The 22,213-nt window shown below is 36.5% G+C and overlaps 2 protein-coding genes across 11 annotated transcripts in view; one reads left to right on the plus strand and one right to left on the minus strand.

Annotated features, from left to right (window-relative positions):
- Positions 1–22,213, plus strand: part of HERC2 (HECT and RLD domain containing E3 ubiquitin protein ligase 2) — a 243,305-nt gene that overhangs the window by 73,809 nt on the left and 147,283 nt on the right. For 8 of the 10 annotated variants that reach the window (XM_072795339.1, XM_072795287.1, XM_072795295.1 and 5 more), the window contains 5 exons: positions 3,902–4,153; positions 10,524–10,717; positions 16,725–16,925; positions 20,664–20,892; positions 21,006–21,130. In XM_072795339.1, the coding sequence (XP_072651440.1) occupies positions 3,902–4,153; positions 10,524–10,717; positions 16,725–16,925; positions 20,664–20,892; positions 21,006–21,130 (1,001 nt within the window). Of the gene's footprint in view, positions 1–3,901; positions 4,154–10,523; positions 10,718–16,724; positions 16,926–17,040; positions 17,167–20,663; positions 20,893–21,005; positions 21,131–22,213 lie in introns of those variants that run through there. The other 2 variants (XM_072795331.1, XM_072795346.1) reach the window with 2 other exon arrangements.
- On the minus strand, positions 15,856–16,351 carry LOC140615487 (large ribosomal subunit protein uL15-like). Its single transcript, XM_072795357.1, has one exon. It carries the CDS (start codon positions 16,349–16,351, stop codon positions 15,905–15,907), a length of 447 nt encoding a protein of 148 aa, XP_072651458.1. The 3' UTR covers positions 15,856–15,904.

Below are 22,213 nucleotides of genomic sequence, written 5' to 3' on the forward strand. Positions count from 1 at the left end.
TTAAAGGAAGCTCTTCAAACATGCTTATAATTGATATCTAACAGTTTGTTTGCTGATCTGTCCTGGAAACTTTTTATCTCTCTTTCTATTCTGAAAGACAGCCTTGCTGGATAAATTATTTTTGGCTGTATATTTTTCTCATTTAGCCCGTGGATTATATATATCATGGCCGCCCTTTCTGGACTGCCAGGTCTTTGTGACCAGGTCTGCTGCCAGTGTTATATGTCTACCTTTGTGGGTTAAGGGCCTCTTGTCCCAGGGTACTTTTAGGATTGTTTCTTTGTCTCTGAGATTTGCAAACTTCATGAGGTGTTGATCCATTTTTATTGATCTTGAGTGGCATTTTCTATGTTTCCTGGACTTAAATGCCTGTTTCCTTCCCCAGATTAGGGAAGTTCTCAGGTATAATTTGTCCAAATGAACATTCTGCCCCTTCATCTTCTGAGGCCCCCTATTATATGGAATTATGTTGCTTTATGGTATTGCTGAGTTCTTGAAGGCCCCCTTTGTTATCCAGTAGTTGTTATTTTCTTCTCTTCTACTTACGTTCCTTATTTTCCATCGTTTTGTTTTCTATGTCACTGACTCCTCTGCCTTATTCATCCTTGTTGTTAGAGACTCCATTTGTGATTGCATCTCAGTAACAGCATTTTAAATTTTGGCCTGATTAGATTTGAATTTTTTATTTATACCCTAAAGGATTCTCTAGTGTCTTCTATGCTTTTTTCAAGCCCAGCTAGTATCATAATAATTGTTATTTTACATTCTAGTTCTGACATCTTACTTATATCTGTTTTTGATTAAATCCCTGGCAGTGAGTACTACCTTCTGTTCTTTCTTTTGGGGTGAATATCTCCATCTTGTCATTATGTTGAGAAAAGAATAGAAGAAAATGAGAGAATAGACAAAAATAACAGAACAATAGAAAAAAAAATGCAGAAGAAAACAAAAAGCAAACAAAGTAAGAAAAACTCAAGAAGTAAAACAATAAAACAACAAACTAGATCTTGGGTGTATTTTGGTCTGTTTGTTAAGAGCAACCATATCCCAAAATATCAAGGAAAGATAAACTCATATATATACAAAAATAAAATAAAATACAATGATAGGCAACCAAAATAAAATATATATATGTGTGTATATGTATATGTATGTATATATGTGTGTATATATATAATATATATATAAATAAAAATTAAAAAGAATTAAAGAATTGAAAAAATAAGAAAGTACCTGAATGAAAGTAAAACTGAAAGACTAAAGAATAGAAAGAACTCCACAAATGCTATATAGTGTTTTCCTCTAGAGCTGAAGTTCCTCAGATCTCTGTGATTGGTGAACTTGGTGTTAGCTGGTTGTTCCTGCTGGTCTTCTGATGGAGGGCCTGCTGTGCTGATGTTCACGTGCCCTTGCCTACCCTGGTGGAATTTTTCTTCCCTTGTAAGCGGCTCCAGATTGCACTGTGTGCACTGTTTTGCTCCTTGAAGGCTTTCAGCACTGGTTGGGGCAGGCAGGGGATGAAAACGGCAGTGCCCTGATCTTTGTCTCAGAGTTGGAAGTTTGTGCTCGTCGCTCTTCAGTGAGCCCTCAGAATAGCAGTCAATCACTCTGTCTCCCTGGTTTCTGTCTGAACTCTGTGTTCACTCAGCCTGTGACTGAACTATTTTATCTGAAGCATATGAGTGAGTTTCGAATCTCCAAATGTTATGGATTCGTGAGGTATGGACCCATGCTGTTCCTCCAAAATTCCCTCCAGGTTGGAGGGCCGTCTCAACAAGCATCTGCCTTTTGTGCTGAGACTCTGCCCAGAGAATGGTCGTGCGAACATGCAGCAGTTTGCAGTTTATTGTTTGTAGTTTATGGCAACCCAGAGCAGAAGGTTGGCACCTAGACTCATTGTTTACAGCTGGCTTCCCCACTCCTATGTCTGGGAACTCTGTCACACTCAGCCACCTCCATTCTTCTTTTGACCCCTGGGATCCTGAGACCATGCTTTCCCATGAAGGATTCCACCCTGCTTTGCCACCTCAGCACCTTTAATCCAGTGATGTCCCTCACTGTAGCAGACTTTTAAAAGTTCCGGTTTTGTGCTCTGCTGCTTATAATACTTTGTGGTAACCTCCTTAAGCAGGTTCCCTCTCCTCCACAGTTTCCTCAGATATATCACCCCAGATGCCAAGTCTTCCTACTTCCTACCTTCCAAAAAGTGGTTGCTTTTCTATTTGTAGCATTGTAGCATTTCTTTTTCTCAGATGTCTCCATGATTTTGCAGGTGTTCAGAATGATTTGATAACTAGCTGAAATCCAGGGATCAGATGAGCTTAGGGTCCCCTATTCCTCCACCATGTTAACTCTTCTCCTCCCTGGGAATTTCTTTAGTGAGAGGACAAACATCATTTCAGGCATCTTCATGTTCACCTAGGCCCCTTCTCCCTCACAGGGAGAGACATAGAGGCATCTTACTTCTGCTCCTATGAGTCTTAGAAAAAGATGGTTTCATTAGTCATCTTAAAGTTCTCTTCTTCTGGCATGAAGCTTTCCATTTGACATCTTGTTTTTATGTGTCCAATGTTGAATGATTGATTTTATAAACCTCTTAACCAAGAAGTGTTTTCTTAAATAAGCCTTATTAGGATTTGTTCTTGAATTCTTTGTGTGAAACTTCTATGTATATAAAACTGTGTTGTTTTGACTTAATTGCCTTGATTGGAAACTGCATGCTGTTTACTTCACAGCGGCATTTCTTTGGTGCAGATGTCGTATAGGGAAATGTCCCTGCTACATTACTGTTTTTTGAGATGACTGGTAGAAGCATCCTGTCCTGTGCGGTCTGGTTCTAGGGTGACAGGGTCACTGAAAGCATTGGAGAAAGTGGGAATTGCCAGCTGGGCTGTGTGAACAATAGGCATTTTGCAAAACATTTAACTATATGCATATTCTCTGATATTTTGTGTGGGTTTACTGAGTTGAGCATTGGTGTGTTTATGTCATTGACTGCCTATTAGTGTATCATCTCCAATTTTAGTTCAGGGATTGGCTGTTTTTTCAAATAGACTTGTATTGGAATGCCACCTTGCTTACGTATTGTTTGTGGCTGCTTTCCTGTGACATTGGAACAATTGAATATTTGTGACAAAAACCACCTTGTCCACAAAGCGTAAAAATACTTACCATCTGAACTTTTTGTTAAAATTTGTTGATCTTTAGTTGTTTATCTAAAATAGAGCAAGAACTTAGTCACTTACAGAGCAATTTAGTTTCTTTTTTTTAATATTTCTTCTCATTTCTCTTCCTCTACAGTTTTTACCTGTTTTTTTTCAAAAATTCACATTTTTTGCATTTTTACAAAGCTTTTAGCTTAGTTGTCAGTAAAAAAAAAAACCAACCACATTTTTGTAATTTACTTTATTCCTTTATTTAATATTTAATTAGATTATACTAACCAAATGTTATTGGAAAAAAGTGCTGTCATGCAGTTAATTTGTGGTGGGTATGATAGGAACACTGTGGAGGCAGACCTGAGAGATAGTGGCAGAGAGCTGCAACTGTGTATGATGGGTCCAATTATGGTATTTTATGGAGGCACTGGAGCTGTGTTCTGTGTTCACTACTTGGTTGATCTGAACCCAGTCATTGAACCCAAACCAGTTAGAGTCAGGACTTTATAATTTTTTTAGCTAAAACAAAAAGAAAACCCAGCTATCCTTTTCTTAATTGGTTCTGTATTAACCTGAAGTATAAACTAGATTTCATTTGGTTAGTAGTAATCTGTATTGTGTTAACTGTATATATTAGTGGTCTAGATTGTTACCAGTTATATTCAGTATTTGCAGCCACTTAAGAGTTGCATTAAGATATACAGTTATTTTTACTTAAATATAAATATATTTGTATTTTTTAGGTCAGGTGTGGTCTTGGGGAGATGGTGACTATGGGAAATTGGGCAGAGGTGGTAGTGATGGATGCAAAACACCAAAGCTTATTGAAAAACTTCAAGACTTGGATGTTGTGAAAGTTCGATGTGGAAGTCAATTTTCTATTGCTTTGACAAAAGATGGCCAAGTTTATTCATGGGGAAAAGGTGACAACCAGAGACTTGGACATGGAACAGAGGAACATGTTCGTTATCCCAAACTCTTGGAAGGCTTGCAAGGTGAGTGAAAAATGTAAACTTTTAAAACTTTTTGAAGATTTTTCTTTAGGAATTTTTTAAAGTTTGCAGGTTTTTCTCTTTTTTTACATAATATTTTATGAATGACTCCTCATTAGAAGGCTTTTACCCATATTTTCATAGGTATAGATAATGAATGGAAAGTGGTTTTGTTTCTGTTAAAAATGGCATAGAATTATTCTCACCAGATTTCATTTGAAATTTATTCAGTTTTACTAATATTGATAAGTCCTTTTTGGGGCTGGCATCTATTCATTACTAAGTAAGCTGGTCTTAGTGAGATTAACTTCTGTTGGTGAGGTCATGTATAGTTGTTATACTGTAGACATTGCTAAGATGATGGATATGCATGGTGCTGTGGGACCACAGTGGGAGATAGGATTAGTGTGCTTGGAGTGGTCTCATTTGAGCTTATCCTTGATGGGTAAATCCTGCTTGTCTGGTTACAAGCACATCCAGCATGCATTCTAGATAGAATGGGAGCCAAGGCATGTACTTGTGCTTTGCAGATGCCTTCTGAATTGTGGGAAAAGTTGGTGATTGGTGTATCAGGTGGCCTGTAGTGCTAAAGGGGGTTGGCAAACTGTTTTTTTTTTTTTAAAGGAGTAGAATAATAAATATTTTAGGTTGGAGTACCATACTACGTTGTATGTCTCAACTACTTTCTTTTTCTGTTGTAGCCCGAAAGGAGCCATAGATAATATATAAACATGGGCCTGTCTGTGTTGTAGTACAACTTTATGCATAAAGATAGTCCTTGGCCTTTGTTTGGCATGAGGGATAAAATTTGTTGAATCTCTGAGCTAGATTCTACTTTATGTTTTTGCTTTTTTTCAAGGGAGTTTGGAAGTGAGGCTTTTACATGGGACTTGCTAGTTTCTTTTCTCATCATTTTCATTTTATAACATTAATACCTTGGGGTGACTGGGTGCCTCAGTTGGTTAAGCATCTGACTCTTGGTTTTGGCTCAGGTTGTGATCTCAGGGTCATGAGATGGAGGGACTGTGCTTGAAATTCTCTTTCCCTCTCCCCTTTCCCCACTCATGCATGCATGTGATTTCTCTCTCTCTCTCTCTCGTATATTTTTTTATTGGAGTTTGATTTGCCAACATACAGTATAACACCCAGTGTTTAGATAATCCCATCAAGTGCCCTCCTCAGGGCCCGTCACCCAGTCACCCCATCCCCCTGCCCGACTTCCACTACCCCCTCCCTGTTCATTTCCCAGAGTTAGGAGACTCTCATGTTCTGTCACCCTCTCTGATTTTTTCCCACTTACTTTCTCTCTTTTCCCCTATAATCCCTGCTACTATTTTTAATATTCCCCGTATGAGTGAAACCATACAATGAGTGTCCTCCTTTGATTGACTTACTTCACTCAGCATAATATCCTCCAGTTCCATCCATGTTGAAGCAAGTGATGGGTATTTGTCATTTCTAATGGCTGAGTAATATTCCATTGTATATATAGACCACATCTTTATCCATTCATCTTTTGATGGACACCGAGGCTCCTTCCACAGTTTGGCTATTGTGGACATTGCTGTTATAAACATTGGGGTGCAGGTGTCTTGGCTTTTCACTGCATCTGTATCTTTGGATAAATCCCCAGCAGTGCAATTGCTGGATCGTAGGGTAGTTCTACTTTTAACTCTTTGAGGAACCTCCACATAGTTTTCCAGAGTGGCTGTACCAGTTCACATTCCCACCAACAGTGCAAGAGGGTCCCCCTTTCTCCACATCCTCTCCAACATTTGTTGTTTCCTGTCTTGTGAATTTTCCCCATTCTCACTGGTGTGAGGTGGTGTCTCATTGTGGTTTTGATTTGTATTTCCCTGATGGCAAGTGATGTGGAGCATTTTCTCATGTGCTTGTTGGCCAAGTCCATGTCTTCCTCTGTGAAATTTCTGTTCATGTCTTTTGCCCTTTTCATGATTGGATTGTTTCTTTGCTGTTGAGTTAATAAATTCTTTACAGATCTTGGATACTCTCCCTCTCTCTCTCTTAAAAAAAAAAAAAAAAACAATAAAATACTTGAAACATATTAATACCTTGATGACAAGGTATTATGGTGTTTATTATTTTCTAAGTTTCTGAGATAAGTTGTAGGATAATACCACTGGTTGTATGCTATGGAGCTGTGTTTGAATTTCATTAACCTTCTTGTTTATATTTTTTTCACTTAGTAAAGGAAATCTGCTTCCTCAGCTCTATTTATTAGATAGAGAGATAGCTTACTATGAAAGCATTTAAATGACTGATGGTACAATTATTTTGGCCAGTGTCAACTTATGATAAGCTCTTAAGAAAGAACTGTTCTCCTTCTTCTAGTAGCGTTTTGCAGCTGAATTATGTTTTATGTCTGTTTTCAGACTACAATCTAATTATACTAAAAATTAATAACAAGGATGGTTGGAAAATCCCCAAATACATGGAGATTCAACAACAAACTTCCAAATAGCTCATGGTCAACGAAAAAAATCTTAAGAGAAATTTTAAAATATTTTGAAATAAATGAAAATATAAATAAAATTTGTGGGATGCAGTGAAAACAGTGCTTAGAAGGCAATTTATAGCATTGAATGTGTATATTAGAAAAGAAGAAAAATCTAAGTAATCTTTGTGTACAGAAAAGAAAACCATTAACAAAATGTAAAGGTGGGGCATCTGGGTGGCTCAGTTGGTTAAGCGTCCAACTTTTGATATTGGTGAGATCAGGGTTGTGAGATTGAGCCCCACACTAAGCTCTGCAATGGATGTGGAGCCTGCTTAAGATTTTCTTTCTCCCTCTGCTTCCCCTGCAGTCCCTGCACACTTTCTCTCTCTCAAAACAACAAAAAAGTAAAGGCAACCTATAGAATGGGAGAAAATATTTGTAAATCATATCTCTGATAAAGGGTTAATATCCAAAACATATAAAAAGGACTCTTACAGTTCAATAGCAAAACACACAAAAAAACTAACTCAAAACCAGTTTGATTAAAAGTTGGCCAGAAGACCTGAGTAGGCATTTTTCCAAAGATGACTTATAGATGGCCAATAGTACATGAAATAGGTGCTCAGAATCATTAATCATCAGAGAAATGCAGATCAAAACCACAAGTGAGAAAACACTTCATACCTGTTTGGCTACTATAAAAAAGACAAGAAATAGAAGTATTGATGAGGATGTGGAGAGAAAGACACTCTTGTGCACTGTTGACAGGAATGTAAATTGGTATGGCCACTGTGGAAAACAGTAAGGAGGCTTCACCAAAAATTAAAAAAAGAACTGCCGTATGATCTAACAATTCTACTTCTGGGTGTTTATCTGAAAGAAGTAAATATGCTAACTCAAAAAGGTATTTGCATCCTCATGTTTGTTGCAGCATTATTCACAGTAACCAATATCTGGAAACAACCTTAGTGTCCCATTGGTAGATAAGTAGATAGAGAAATGTAGTGTATACATATGATGGAATATTAGTCAGACATAAAAGTAAGGTAATTCTTCCATTTGTGTTAACATGGATGGATATTAAGGGCATTATATTAAGTAAATAGGTCAGATAGAGAAAGAGAAACACTAGATCATCTTACTTATATGGGAATCTAAAAAAATACTGTCCCCAAAATTCCCCCCAAAACCATAGATGCAAAGAATAGATTGTTGGTTGCCAGAAGTGGAGGTTAGGGGGTTGGGTGAAAATGGGTGAAGGTAGTCAAAAAGTACAAATTTCTAGTTGTGAAATAAGTCCTGGGGATACAATATACAGCGTGATGTATAACAGTAGTTAATTGCACTTTATTGAATATATGAAAGTTGCCAAGAGAACAGATCTTAAAAGCTCTCATCACAAGAAAAAAATTGTAATTATGTATGGTTATGGATGTTAAAATATATATCAATAGTTTCCACCTTAGACAACTGGATAAAGGAGAACAGATTAAATCCAAAATAAGAAGAAGGAAAGAAATAATGAGAGTTAGAGAAGAAACCAATGAAATTGAAAACAAAATCAATAGAGAAGATCAAGGAAACCAAAAGCTGATTCTTTGAAAAGATTAATAAAATCAATACACCTTTAACTAAGCTAAGAAAAAAAGGAAAACAGGACACAAATTACTAATGTCAGAAATGATAGAGAAGACCTCAGTACAGATCCTATTAACATTGTAAAGATGATAAAGGAATACTAAGAACAACTCTCTGTCCACAAATTTGGTAACTTAGATGAAATGAACCATTTCTTTAAAAGACACATTTGCCAAAATTCATACAAGAAATAGACAAACTGAATAGGCTTATATCTCTTAAAGAAATTGAGTCAATAATTAATAACTTTCCAAAACAGAAAGCATGAGGCCCAGATAGGTTTACTAGTAAATTCCACCAGATGTTTAAGGAAGAAATTTCTCTATAATCTTTTTTCAGAGGATGGAAGCAAAGGGAATATTTTTTTAATTCATTCTGTGAGGCCAACATTACCCTAATACCAAAACCAGACAAAAATATTATTAGAAGAAAATTACAGACCAACATCTCTCATGAATATAGATGCAAAAATCTTGAACAAAATATTAGCAAATAAAATTCAACGGTGCATAGAATTAAACATCACTACCAAATTGAATTTATCCTACGTATGCAATGCTGGCTAGTTCAACATTCAAAAACCAGTTCAATGTAATCCATCAAATCAAGAGAAGAATAAGAAAAATCACTGATCATATTAGTAAATGCAGAAAAAGCATTTGATAAAATCTAATACCTGTTCATGATAAAAAAAAAAACTCAGCAAACTAGGAATAGAGAGAGAATGTGATTAATTTGATAATATCTACAAAAATTCTACAGCTAACATCATACTTAATGGTCAGAAATTTAATGCTTTCCCATTAAGATCAAATATAAGGAAAAGATGTCTCATCTCACCATTTCTTTTTAAAATCATATTAGAAGTTCTAGCTAATGCAGTTAAACAGCAAAAGGATGTTAAAGGCATATAGTTTGAGAAGGAAGAAATAAAACTGTCTTTGTTCACAGATGACATGAATGTTTATGTAGAAAATCTGAAAGGATCAACAAAAAAGCTGGAAGTAATAATTATAGCAGAGATGAAGGATACAAAGTTAATATATCAAAATTGACTTGGTATATACTGTAGTTCCTGTATACTAGCAACTAAGCAGTGGAATTTGAAATAAATACAAAATACTGTTTACATTAGTATTAAAGTGAAATAGGTGTAACTCTAACAAAATAAGTACAAGACCTACATGAGGAAAGAGAAGAAACCAATGAAATTGAAAACAGAAAATCAGTAGGAGAGAGAAGATCAAGGAACCAAAAGCTGACTGTTTGAAAAGATTAATAAAACCAATGAATAGGTAGGTATAACTCTAACAAAATAGGAACAAGACCTATTTGAAGTCATAGATATAATTCTAAGTACAGAACCTATATAAGGAAAATTATAAAACTGATGAATGAAATCAAAGGAGAACTAATAAATTGAGAGATATTTTTTGTTTATGGATAGGAAGGCTGAATCTTGTCATTTTTTTCTGTCTTGATCTGTGGATTTAGTGCAGTCTCAGTCAAAATCTCATCAAGTTATTGGGAATATTGACAAACTTATTCTATATTTTATGCAGAGAGGCCAAAGACCTAAGATAGCTAACACAGTATTGAAGGAGAAGAGCAGGTTGGAGGACTGACACTACCCAACTTCGAGATTTAATATAAAGCTACAGTAATCAAAACAGTATGACATTGATTAAAATATAGACAGGTTATTGGAACAAGATAGCTCAGAAATAGACCACTACATATAGTAATTGATCTTTTACAAGGGAGCCAAGGCAATACAAGGAAGTTGGAACAAGTAGACATTCACAGGGAGAAAAGAAAAATGAATGGATAATTGATAATGGAGGATGCTATGCATGTGTTGGGGTGGGAAATATATGGGAAATCTCTCTGCTTTTTCCTTAATTTTGTCATGAACCTAAAATATTCTAAAAGTAGAAAGTCTCAATGAGGCAAAAAAGAATATACTTTGTATGGTTATACCTTAGGACAGGAGAATAAGAATAATTAAAATACACTTGTCTTTTTCTGAATGAAAATCTGAATAAGGAGACAAAAGTAACTTTTTTTGTAGTAAGGTAATTTTCAGACTTTAGATCTTAATAAATTGTAGCTAGTGAAACATAATGAGTTTTAATAACATACATGAAGCAGATGAATTATGTATAATATTAAGGCAATTAACTATCTTTTAGAAGTTGACATTAAACACCTCCTGACCTGAATGACCTATAGCAGAAGTCAGGTGTGAAGCTGTGTTGTGTCACTCTTTCCTCCTAGGGAAGAAGGTAATTGATGTGGCTGCAGGCTCCACCCACTGTCTGGCTCTGACTGAGGACAGCGAGGTCCATAGCTGGGGGAGCAATGACCAGTGCCAGCACTTTGACACCTTGCGTGTGACCAAGCCTGAACCCGCTGCACTGCCAGGACTGGATACCAAGCACATAGTTGGAATTGCTTGTGGACCTGCTCAGGTACCGTGTAACTAGTGTGGAATAGATATGTTGTGGAATTTAGGCTTCCTGTCCTCCACTGTTGGTATGTAGAATAACCATTGATATGTGTGTGTGTGTTGTCCTTAGATCCGGTAGTTGTAGTGAACTCACATTACTTACTGGAGTTCATGTTGATTCCCTGGGGTTTTCTTCAGAAACAGTTATGTTGGCCGAACATGGAGACAGTTTTATTTCTTCTTTTCTCTATATTTCTTTCCCTTGCCTTATGCACTGGCCAGGACTTCCAGTATGATGTTGAAGAGTAGGTGAGAGGGCAGGGTACATCCTTGTTCCTGATTATAGTCGGAAAGCATTTAGTCTTTCACCATTTGCTAGGATGTTGGCTGTATGATTTTTTTTAAGTAGATGCCTTATTATCAGAAAAGGAAATTCCCTTTAACTCCTACTTTTTTGAGAGTTTTTCCTGATCCTGAATAGGTACTGAATTTTGTCAAATGCCTGGACCCTGGGATCAGGCCCTGACCCAAAGGCAGATGCTCAACCCAAGCATCCCAAAAATTGTTTCTTTAAGAGATAACAGAACTATTTAGAGTGTTTCTTCTTGAGTGAGTTTTCCTGGTTTGTGGCACTCAGGGAGTTAGTTGTTCTGTTTCATCTAAGTTGTCTGATTTTTGTGTATAACGTTTTCCTTAGTATTCATTTACTAAACTTTCAAAGTCTTTGGGGTCTGCAGTAATACTGTATTGCTAATTTTTGTTTTATTTTTCTTTGTCAGTTTGGCTAGAGACCATTTTATTGATCTTTTTAAATAACTAGATTTCAGTTTAATTTCCCCCTTTAGGGCAGCCCTGGTAGTGCAGCGGTTTAGTGTCGCCTGCGGCCTGGGGTGTGATCCTGGGGACCCGGGAATGGGTCCTGTGTCGGGTTCCCTGCGTGGGGCCTGCTTCTCCCTCTGCCTGTGTCTCTGCTTCTCTCTCTCTCTCTCTCTATGTCTCTATGAGTAAATAAATAAAATCTTAAAAAATTCCCCCTATATATTTCATTGGTTTATTCTCTTGTTTTAATCCCCCCTCCCCCCCCTTCAGCTTGCTTTGGATTTTATTTATTTATTTATTTATTTATTTATTTATTTATTTATTTATTTATTTTCTTCAAGAGGAAGCTTAGGTTAATTTTAGACCTTTCTTCTTTTGTAATATTTAATCACTTGTTGCTATAAATTTCCCTCTGAACAGTCCTTTAATGCACCAATACATTTTGATAATTTTCATTTTTGTTCAGTTCAAAATATTCTCTAATTTCTCTCAAGAATTGCTTTATGACCTATGGATTATTGTGTGATTTAATTTCAAAGTGGAGATTTTTCTGTTACCATTTTGTTACTGTTTTCTAGTTTAATCTTACTGTGATTAGAGAACAAACTATCTGATTTTAATTCTTCTAGATTTGTTAAGATTTATGTTATGTCTCAGGATATGTTTTCTTTCTTTTTTTTTTTTTTAATTTTTATTTATTTATGATAGTCACAGAGAGAGAGAGAGAGAGAGGCAGAGACACAGGCAGAGGGAGAAGCAGGCTCCATGCACCGGGAGCCTGATGTGGGATTCGATCCCGGGTCTCCAGGATCGCGCCCTGGGCCAAAGGCAGGTGCTAAACCTCTGCGCCACCCAGGGATCCCCAGGATATGTTTTCTTAACTGAATATTCAGTGTGTGTGTTTGAAAAGAGTTATGTATTTTGTGGTTGATGTATTTTGCTGATACTGGGTAAAGTGTTCTATAAATGTCAAATCCAGTCATTGATGGTATTATTCAGTTCTACATCCTTTTTGATTTTCCGTCTGCTTGTTCTGTCCCTTTCTAGGAGGGTAGAATTGATATTTCCAAGTATAATTATGTACTTCTCCATGTCATTTTTCAGTTCTATCAGGTTTTTTAAAATATTCATGCTTTTGGCCATTAAAAAAATTATGGTCAACTCTACAGTGGTGTTGAATATATTCATGAGATTGTATAACCAACACTGCTATTCGTCTCCAGACTTTGTCATCATCCCAAATAGAAATTGTACCCATTAAACAGTTGCTCTCCATTTCTCCTCCTCCGGTCCCTAGTAACCTCAAATTTACTTTCTGTTTCTGCAGATTTGCCTATTCAAGATACCTCATATAAGTGGAATCATATAGTATTTGACCTTTTATGTCTGGCTTGTTTCACTTATTTGGCATAAGGTTTTCAAGGTTGATCCATGTTGAAGCATGTTTTAGGATTTTATTCTTTTTAAAGGCATAATAATATTCTACTATATGTATATCCCGCATTTTACTCATTCGTTTCTCCTTCGATGGACACATGAATTGTTTGTACTTTTTGGCTGTTGTGAATAATACTGCTATGAATATTAGTGTACAAATGTCTATTTGAGTCTCTACTTTCAGTGTTTTTGAATATATATCTAGAACGGGGAAGGCTGGATCATCTGGTACTGATGAAGACGTTGAGGAACTGTCAAACTTTTTCCACAGCAGTTGCATGTTTTTTACATTCCTACCAGATAGACACAAGGGTTTCAGTTTTTCCACATTTTTGTTCACACTGGCTACTTTCTGCTTTCCTTTTTTGTTTGTTTGGAGCCATCCTAGTGGGTGCAAAGTGGTATTTCACTGTGGTTCTGATCTGCACTTACCTAATAGAAAAGATGTTGAGCATCTTTTCATGTGCTTATTGACCATTTATATATCTTCTTTGGGGAAATGTCGATTAAGTCCTTTGCACCTTTTTTGAATTGTGGTTTTTGTTTTCCTTTCTTTTTTGAGGAGTTCTTGATATATTGTGGCTATTAATCCCTTATCGAGTATATGATTTACACTATTTTTTTCCCTTTCTCTACCTGTCCTTTCATTCTGTTGATAGTGTCCTTTGATGCTCACAAGTTTTAAATTTTGAATAAGTCCATTTTATTTTTTCTTATTTTGCCTGTGCTTTTGGTGTTATATATATGTATATCTCTCTCCAAGAAATCCACTGTCATGTAGATTTCACCCAGTATTTTCTTCTAATTAGATTCATGGGAATTTGCCAATGTCATAGGTCTTGTTTACTGTAGCTATATAAGAAGTTTATATTCTAGTTCCTTTGCCTTTCCATATAAAGTTTAGAATACGTAGCTCTATTGGCAAAAACATCTTGCTTGGACTTTATTTTTTTTTTAATTTATTATTTATGATAGTCACACAGAGAGAGAGAGAGAGGCAGAGACATAGGCAGAGGGAGAAGCAGGCTCCATGCACCAGGAGCCCGATGTGGGATTCGATCCCGGGTCTCCAGGATCGCGCCCTGGGCCAAAGGCAGGCGCCAAACCGCTGCGCCACCCAGGGATCCCTTGCTTGGACTTTAATAAGAATTGTGTTCAACCTCTTATCAGTTTGTGGAGAATTGCCAGTTTTGCTATATATACTCCTTCAATCAGTGAAAATGGTACGTCTAAACATTTATTTACATCTTCTCTGATTTCATTTATCAGCATTTCCAGTGTATAAATCCTTTACATATTTTGTTAGATTTACATCTTTTACTTTTAACCTGCCTATCTCATGTATAGTGAGTTTCTTGATCACTATTGTATAGGTGCCTTTTTTTTTTCATTCTTGAGCCAATCTGTCTTTTAATTGGTATATTTACTATAATTTTTGACATAGATATAGTTCTTCCATTTTATTGTTTGTCTTTTGTTTGTTTTCTATTACTTATTTCTCTATTGTGCTTTTCCTGCCTTTTTTGGAGCATATGAACATTTTTTTAGTATTCCACTTTATTTTGAATTTGACTTTATTTTTTTATATAGGTTTTTTTTTAGTGGTTGCTGTAGGTTTAACCAGATACATACTTAACTCTTTGTAGGCTACTTAGAATCAGTATTTACCATTTTAATTGGAATGTAGAAACCTGTTGTTTAATTTTCAAGTACTTGGAGATTTTTCTGTTTTTTTATATCTAGTTTTTATTGATGTCTAGTTTCTATTGTTGGTTTCTAGCTTAATTTTACTATGTGTAGAGAACACACTCTGATTTTAGTTCTTTTAGATAATTATTTTATGATTAAATATTCTAAATATGACTGTATTCTGTTGCTGAGTGTTGTATAAATGTCAATTTATTCTACTTCATTGATGATTTTCGGTTTGTTCTGTGTTATTAGGAGGGTAGTTTTGCTATCTTTATATATTTGGATTTATCTATTTCTTGTTTCATTTCTTTTTTTTTTTTTAAATTTTTATTTATTTATGATAGTCACAGAGAGAGAACGAGGCAGAGACGCAGGCAGAGGGAGAAGCAGGCTCCATGCACCGGGAGCCCGACGTGGGATTCGATCCCGGGTCTCCAGGATCGCGCCCTGGGCCAAAGGCAGGCGCCAAACCACTGCGCCACCCAGGGATCCCTTGTTTCATTTCTATTAGTTTTTACTGCCATATGTTTTATAGTTCTGTTATTAGGTGTACATAATTCAACATTGTTTGGTCTTCTTGGTGAATTGACCCATTTATCATTATATAAAGTTCTGTCTTTAGCCCTGGCAATTTCTTTCCTCCAACGTTTGCTGATATTAGTATAGCTATTTTCTAATCCTTTACCTAGCCCTCTTTAATCTTTATATTTAAGGTAGATTTCTTTAAGGTTGATATCATATTTAAGTTTTGGTTTTTGTACATCTTGACAACTTCTACTTTTTTGTTTGGAGGTTTAGATCATTTAAAGTTAATGTAATTGGGCAGCCCGGGTGGCTCAGCAGTTTAGTGCTGCCTTTAGCCCAGGGCCTGATCCTGGAGACCTGGGATCCAGTCCCATGTCAGGCTCCCTGTATGGAACCTGCTTCTCCCACTGCCTGTGTCTCTGTCTCTCTATCTCTGTCTGTCTTTCATGAATAAATAAATAAAACCTTAAAAATAAAAGCTAATGTAATTATTTATAAGTTGGATTTATTTCTACCATTGTTTGTTTTTTGTTTGCTTTTTTATATTTCTTTGTCTTTTCCTGACTTCTTTGGGGTTATTTGAATAAGTTGTAGTATTCCTTTTTAACTTAGTTGTTTCTTTGTGTAGTTTTTTAGTGGTTGCTCTAGAGATTAAATATACCTGATCTTTCATTATTATTATTATTATTTTTTAAAAGCACTTGTTAGCATTTAATGAACCTCCCCCTATGTGGCTTCAAGCTACTAGAACGCAGGTGCCCCCCACGCACTTTATCTTCTCCTCAGCTCTTCTACTGAAGAATTTGGCCTTCACGATGACAGGCTGTTTTGGGAGCTTTCCCTTTCCCAAAACTTTGTAGTAGCCCCATCGCACCACATCGGTAATAGGAGCAGCTCCAATCTTGTTTTTGGCAGCATTTACCCGTGTCTGCTCACTGACTAAGGTCCACAGTTTATCAAGGTTGACAGTTGGGCAGAAGCTCTGGTTCCTCTTTAAGTGGTAATGTCTCATACCGACTTTTCCAAAGTAACCTGGGTGATATTTGTCAAAGTTGATCCTGTGATGATGCATGCCACCAGCATTACCCCGGCCTCCTGGGTGTTTCCGGTGTTTGTTGATGTGTTTGTGGCCATGGCTCATGTGGCCCCAAAGTTTCCGGGTCTTCCTCAGTCTGGATGGCATGTTGGTGGCCCAGAGGAAAAAGCCTGATCTTTCATTATTTACTTACAGTTACTTTTAACTGTTCAGGTGGATTATGATCCTCTTTGTCATCCATTAAAGTGCATCAGTAATTTTGAGAGTGAAAGGATTTTCAACTTTTTATCTTTTTATTTCTGGCACAGTGAGTTTGGGTCCTAAAATGAGAGAGAAAATTGGAATCTGATAGTATATAAACTAGACAGCCATGAAAGTACATGTGCATTTAGGACAATTAGAGGAATGAATAAGTAGTAATTAAGGCATCTTTGTAATTCATAATGATGAATATCTCCTTTAATGCAATCCAATTGCTGAATGTGTGGATTCATTTTAGGTTCTTATGATTCTTTCATAGAGTTTTGCTTGGTCATCTTGTTCTGAGTGGTCCATTGGCCTCCGTGTCCCTTTTGTGGTAGACATCTGCTCAATGACTTTTGAGCAGCTGGACCTCCTACTACGGCAAGTGAGTGAGGGGATGGATGGTACTGCTGACTGGCCCCCACCTCAAGAGAAAGAGTGCATGGCTGTGGCAACACTGAATCTTCTACGACTTCAGGTATTAATGATTTCCTTTCCTCTCTCTCCCTTTGTTAAGTGTCTTAGGTATTTGTAATAATGTTTATGTATATTTATGTATATATGTTTATTGTTCTTGTGTGTGGAGAAACAACTGGGTGAGACAAAAGATGATTGAGAGACCAGCTGGATGTGCTAGCCAATCTCTCTTCTGGAATGTGAAAGTTCAACTCAGTAAGCTTGGACTCCCTCTGGTAGTACCTCCTCCACTTTGTCACAGGGTAGGTTAAGGTTAAAAGTCAAAATAAGAAAAGCTACAGGGCAGCACGGGTGGCTCCACGGTTTAGCCCCGCCTTTGGCCCAGGGCTTCTTCCTGGAGGCCCAGGATCTAGTCCCATGTCAGGCTTCCTGCATGGAGCCTGCTTCTCCCTCTGCCTCTCTCTGTCTCTCTGTGTCTCTCATGAATAAATAAATAAATCTTAAAAAAAAAAAAAGAAAAACTACAAAAATAGTTTTTTTTCTTTCTCCCTATCTTTGTTTCTTTTTTTAAGTAAAACTATAGCTGAAATCCTTGGTCATCGTGTTTCTCTTGGTAATAAAATCCTATGAATGTCAAGAGACTAGTTTTTCTTAATAATTTTTCCCTTTGTAATACAAGGATTTCTATGTAACCCATCATCTCTGCCTTTGCTCTCTCCTCATTTTTGCCTTAGTTTCTTTTTTTTTTTTTGCCTTAGTTTCTAAAAAGCACATAGATGAATGTAATGTTTAGTTGCATTAATCGAATTATCCGAAGTTTGGAGAGTACTTCTCTTTCCCAGAAGTCTATAGGAGCTCATTTATTAGTACTACTGTGGTCCCTTTCATGAATCTACCCAATTGTCACTTTCCCATGGTTTGTAGCAGTGTTGCTATCTGGTCATTGCTATGGTAAAAGACCTTGTACATGTCTCAGGCTGGATTCCTTTTGGCACCATATGCCTGGTGCCATAGTTTTTCTCTTTATTCCATTTTTTAGGTCCTTAAGCTTTAGTTCTATCATTTAAAAAATTCACTTAACAAAGCTTAATTCTTAAGAAGCATACAATTTGAGAATCTTTATTCATTAGGTGAATTTAATATTTTAATAGTTGTTTTGATTCCTAATGTGTTTGAATTTAGGTGTTCTGATTAGTTTTGTGTAAGTTTTTTCTTCATTTTCTTATTTCTTGATAGAGTTTCCAAAATAGTTTTTTCTTTTCAGATACTTTTAATTGTTCTGAAGTTTTTCAGTTTGATTTCTGGACATTCATCATGTTACAAAAAAATTTAATATTTGTTAATTCCAAATTAACAAAGAATTTAACCAGCACTTCTCTTCCTGAAAAACATAGGGGTTATAGGGATGCATCACACCTAAACTCCCCTTTCCACTTTCTGTGTTTTAATTGTCAGATAGACTTACTACACTGGATCCAGAGTACACTGATTTTTATGTGTGTGTTTCCCCTTAAAAGAAAAACACTCCCAATTGCCATATGTAAGATACATTTCTGATTTAAGACATGAAAAGAAATTTTCCTCCAATTGATTAGTATCAGCATCATCATTTTTCAAAAGATCATACTTACTTGGATAGAGGCTGTTTTTTCTTTTTTTTTTTTTAAAGCAAATTTGTCATGGTTGTTTTTATCCTCTCCCTCCTGGGTATCTCCGTCATACATTTTGTCATCAAGGTCTGTGAGTTAGAGTCTGGAAATTCTGTTTGCTTGAATGCTTCTTAAATAATTTAACAGGACTTAGCTTTTTAGGTTATGTGTTTAGTTTATTGGCAGTTTGATGATGCTCTGTCTTCTGATTTTTATTGTTGTTGATGAGAATTGTTATATTAGTGTAATTATCTCTTCGTAGCTAATTTGCCTTTTCTTTTTGGTAGCCTTTCAGATTTTTTTTTTTGTTTGGTAATTTTAACTTACTATGTCTAGGTGAGGATTTATTTTTGTATGTATAACTTGAGATTATGATTCTCATTAAATTTGAGATTACATATTTTTGTTAAGTATTGAAAAGTATTCACTCTTTACTATTGAAATTGCACTCTTCTTTATCTACTCTTCCCCTTGGAGAGTTCTTTTCTATGTATACTGAACTTTTCTCATTCTTCCGAAGTATTACAACTTTTTTTGATATTTTTAAATCTTTTTATCTTTTATAATGTTCACTTTCTGTCCTTCCATTTTGCCTTCTGGTTATAGTGCTCTCTTTTAGTTCACAAATCTTTTAGGTGATTGTTCCATATTTTTGAGTTGTCCATTTATTTAATAAATACTTGTATGATCACGGCACTACAGGTATTAACTTGTTAAATCCATGTGCCCCCTTCTGAGAAGTAGGACTCCTGATGTGTATGGCACAGATGAGGATGTACAGAGAAGTTCAGTTATGTGGCCCAGGTAGGGTATCCATGCAATCATGGAGGTTCAGGGTTGGCACCTGGGTCCAGGCTTTTCACACTTCTGCCTGAAGGTTTTTATTCTTGTAGCTGTTTTTCTCATTTTTAGAATTTATATTTGGGTCTTTTTCAAAGCTTTCATTTTGTTCATTATATTCTTCTGGGTTTTGTGCCTTCCTTGGTCTCTAAGAACATTATTTTTAAAGATTTTATTTATTTATTTGAGAGAGAGAGAGAGAGAGAGTAGGGGTGGAGGAGAGGGACAGAGAAGAGTCCTAAGCAGACTCCATGCTGAGCTCAGAGCCTGACACAGGCCTCAATTTGACAACCCCACGATCACCACCTAAGCCAAAATCAAGAGCTTATCTGATTGTGCCACCTAGGTACCTCAGAACATTTACTTTTTTTATGGAGTCATTCCAGTGTTTATATTGCTCCCTTACTGTAGGAACTTGAGTTCTGTCTCTTAGAAGAACTTTGTCTTTGATTCTCTCCTGCGACTTAGTGTGGATTGTCCTTTCCGACTGTAGTACCACTTTTAGAGGAGGTCTTGCTAGGGATATCTCTTTGCCTTTGGCTCTGGTGATGTTCCCAAAGGGCAGTTTTATATTTGTGTCTCTGAAGTGTCATGATTTTCAGGTTCTAGATGTTTTGGTGTTCAGTTCTTGACTCATGGATATCTATACCTGGAAGATTGGTATAAATTTAATTTTACATCTGCTCACAGACCAGGCCAGGTCTCTGATTTCTTGTGGGGTCTCTTTCTACCCAAAGCCTTCAATGGGCAGTGTTGCCTTCAAGTCCTGGCTGGTGATAGACAGGTGATCTTCAGCGGCTTCTGCAGGAACATCAGGCTCAGTGGGCTGTCATGAGTAGTTTGAATCTCCTACCTGAAGGCTTTGATCTGCTCTTAGAGCCTAGAACCTCTTAGCTCCTGCCGTCTCTCTGAGTTCTGGTATGGCCCTCAAAGAGCTTCCTTATATACTCAGCTTGGTTGTATAATCTTTTAACGGTTTTTTGGTTGTAATATATTCACACTTTCTCTGTGTTTGGTACAGAGGGCTGGGGGTGCGGTAGAGGTTACTCTTTAACCTCTCTGTTGATGTTAAGCTCTTTCATATATGTATTTAAAGTGGGTTTAAAAAATTCCTCATAAAAGTACCTTACCGTCGATTCTCAACTAGTATGGGTAAAATTTTTTAGTCTGTTTAAGAAAATTCATATATCAGAAGTTTTTCCTTTATTATTTGAATAAAACTCAATTTGAGGTATTATTTAATCTTTAATAAGATTTGAAATCCCGTTGTTTGTAGGGCTTCTAAATTAAAATTGTTTTTCTCTTTTCAGTTGCATGCTGCCATTAGTCACCAGGTTGACCCAGAATTCCTTGGTTTAGGTCTGGGCAGCGTCCTCCTCAACAGCCTGAAACAAACCGTAGTGGCCCTGGCCAGCAGTGCAGGCGTGCTGAGCACTGTACAGGCAGCTGCCCAGGCTGTGCTCCAGAGTGGGTGGTCCGTGCTTCTGCCCACTGCTGAGGAGAGGGCCCGGGCACTCTCTGCCCTCCTGCCCTGTGCAGGTGGGCTTGGGTGAGGAGCAGGGTTGGGGATGGGGTGAAGGGGTGGGAGCAGAAGAGGGGACCAAGAGGGGTTGATAATTACCTCACTTGGCAAAAGTGCTTTCCCTTTCCAGTTTCAGGCAATGAAGTTAACATAAGTCCAGGTCGTCGATTCATGATTGATCTTCTGGTGGGCAGCTTGATGGCTGATGGAGGGTTAGAGTCGGCCCTAAATGCAGCCATTACTGCAGAAATCCAGGTATGTTTCTGGGAGTGTGTATGTGAGCTGACTGAGGTGATTTTTACCTGTCAATGAGTTCAGATTGAAACACTATATTCATGTGAGGAAATAACAACATTTGCCAAAAGGTTGCCATGAAAAACTGAAACATAAAGCATTTAGTAAAATCCAAGTATTTCCTGTAATTAAAGCTTTTTTTCATCTTGCTAGTTAAAATAATTTATTGAGATATTAAGTATGATAAAATATACACACTTTGGTCTATTTAAATCAATGTGACAGATACTATAATCATGTTATGAATCATCATCATGAAAGTGCTGACTTCACTTTCCATCATCTTAGAAAGTGCTGTTGTGCCTCTTTGCACCCAAAGTTAGGACTCCCCTGCCTCTCCCAGATTAAATTAGTTTTGCCAGTTTTGAATGTCATATATGTGGAATCATACAGTATATACTGTTTTGTGTCTGCTTTATTTTGCCTTTGATAATTTTCAAACTCAACTACATTGTTTTTACCATTGAGTATTTTATTGTATGATTATGGCACTATTTATCCATTTTGCTGTTAGTAGACATTTGATTATTTTTGATTCTCTAAAGCTGCTTTGATCATGCTGTGTATGGTTCTTTAGTGAACATATGTTTTTCTTCTTGGGTAAATATAATTTGCTAGATCTTAAGGTGAGTATGTTTTTATAATTTCCCAAAGTGGCTATGACATTTAATTTGAACCATCCTATGTGAGAGTTCTAGCTCTTTCTTGACCTCACCAACATGAGACATGTCATTCTTCATATATTTAGCTTCTCTGGGTGGGGTAGTGTGGTTTTTAATTTTGCATTTTTATGTACTTAATGGTCATTCATAGCTCCATTTGTTACTTTCATAGTGGCAAAAGTTTTTAATTTAAAAACTAACACTGATGAAATTAGATGAAGTAAATATATTAAAAATGTCTTTGAAAACATACTTAAATACTTTGATTACATTGAAAAAACATAGAAGAAGTCATATAGATAGCATTAGGAGCAGTGACAGTTCTTGTGTAGTTGTTGTTTTCCAGATCCTGTACTGTGTACTTTACTTTCATTTTCTCTGT

Source organism: Canis lupus, chromosome 2 (genome assembly GCF_048164855.1).
Source record: "Canis lupus baileyi chromosome 2, mCanLup2.hap1, whole genome shotgun sequence".
Classification (NCBI taxonomy): Eukaryota; Metazoa; Chordata; class Mammalia; order Carnivora; family Canidae; genus Canis; species Canis lupus.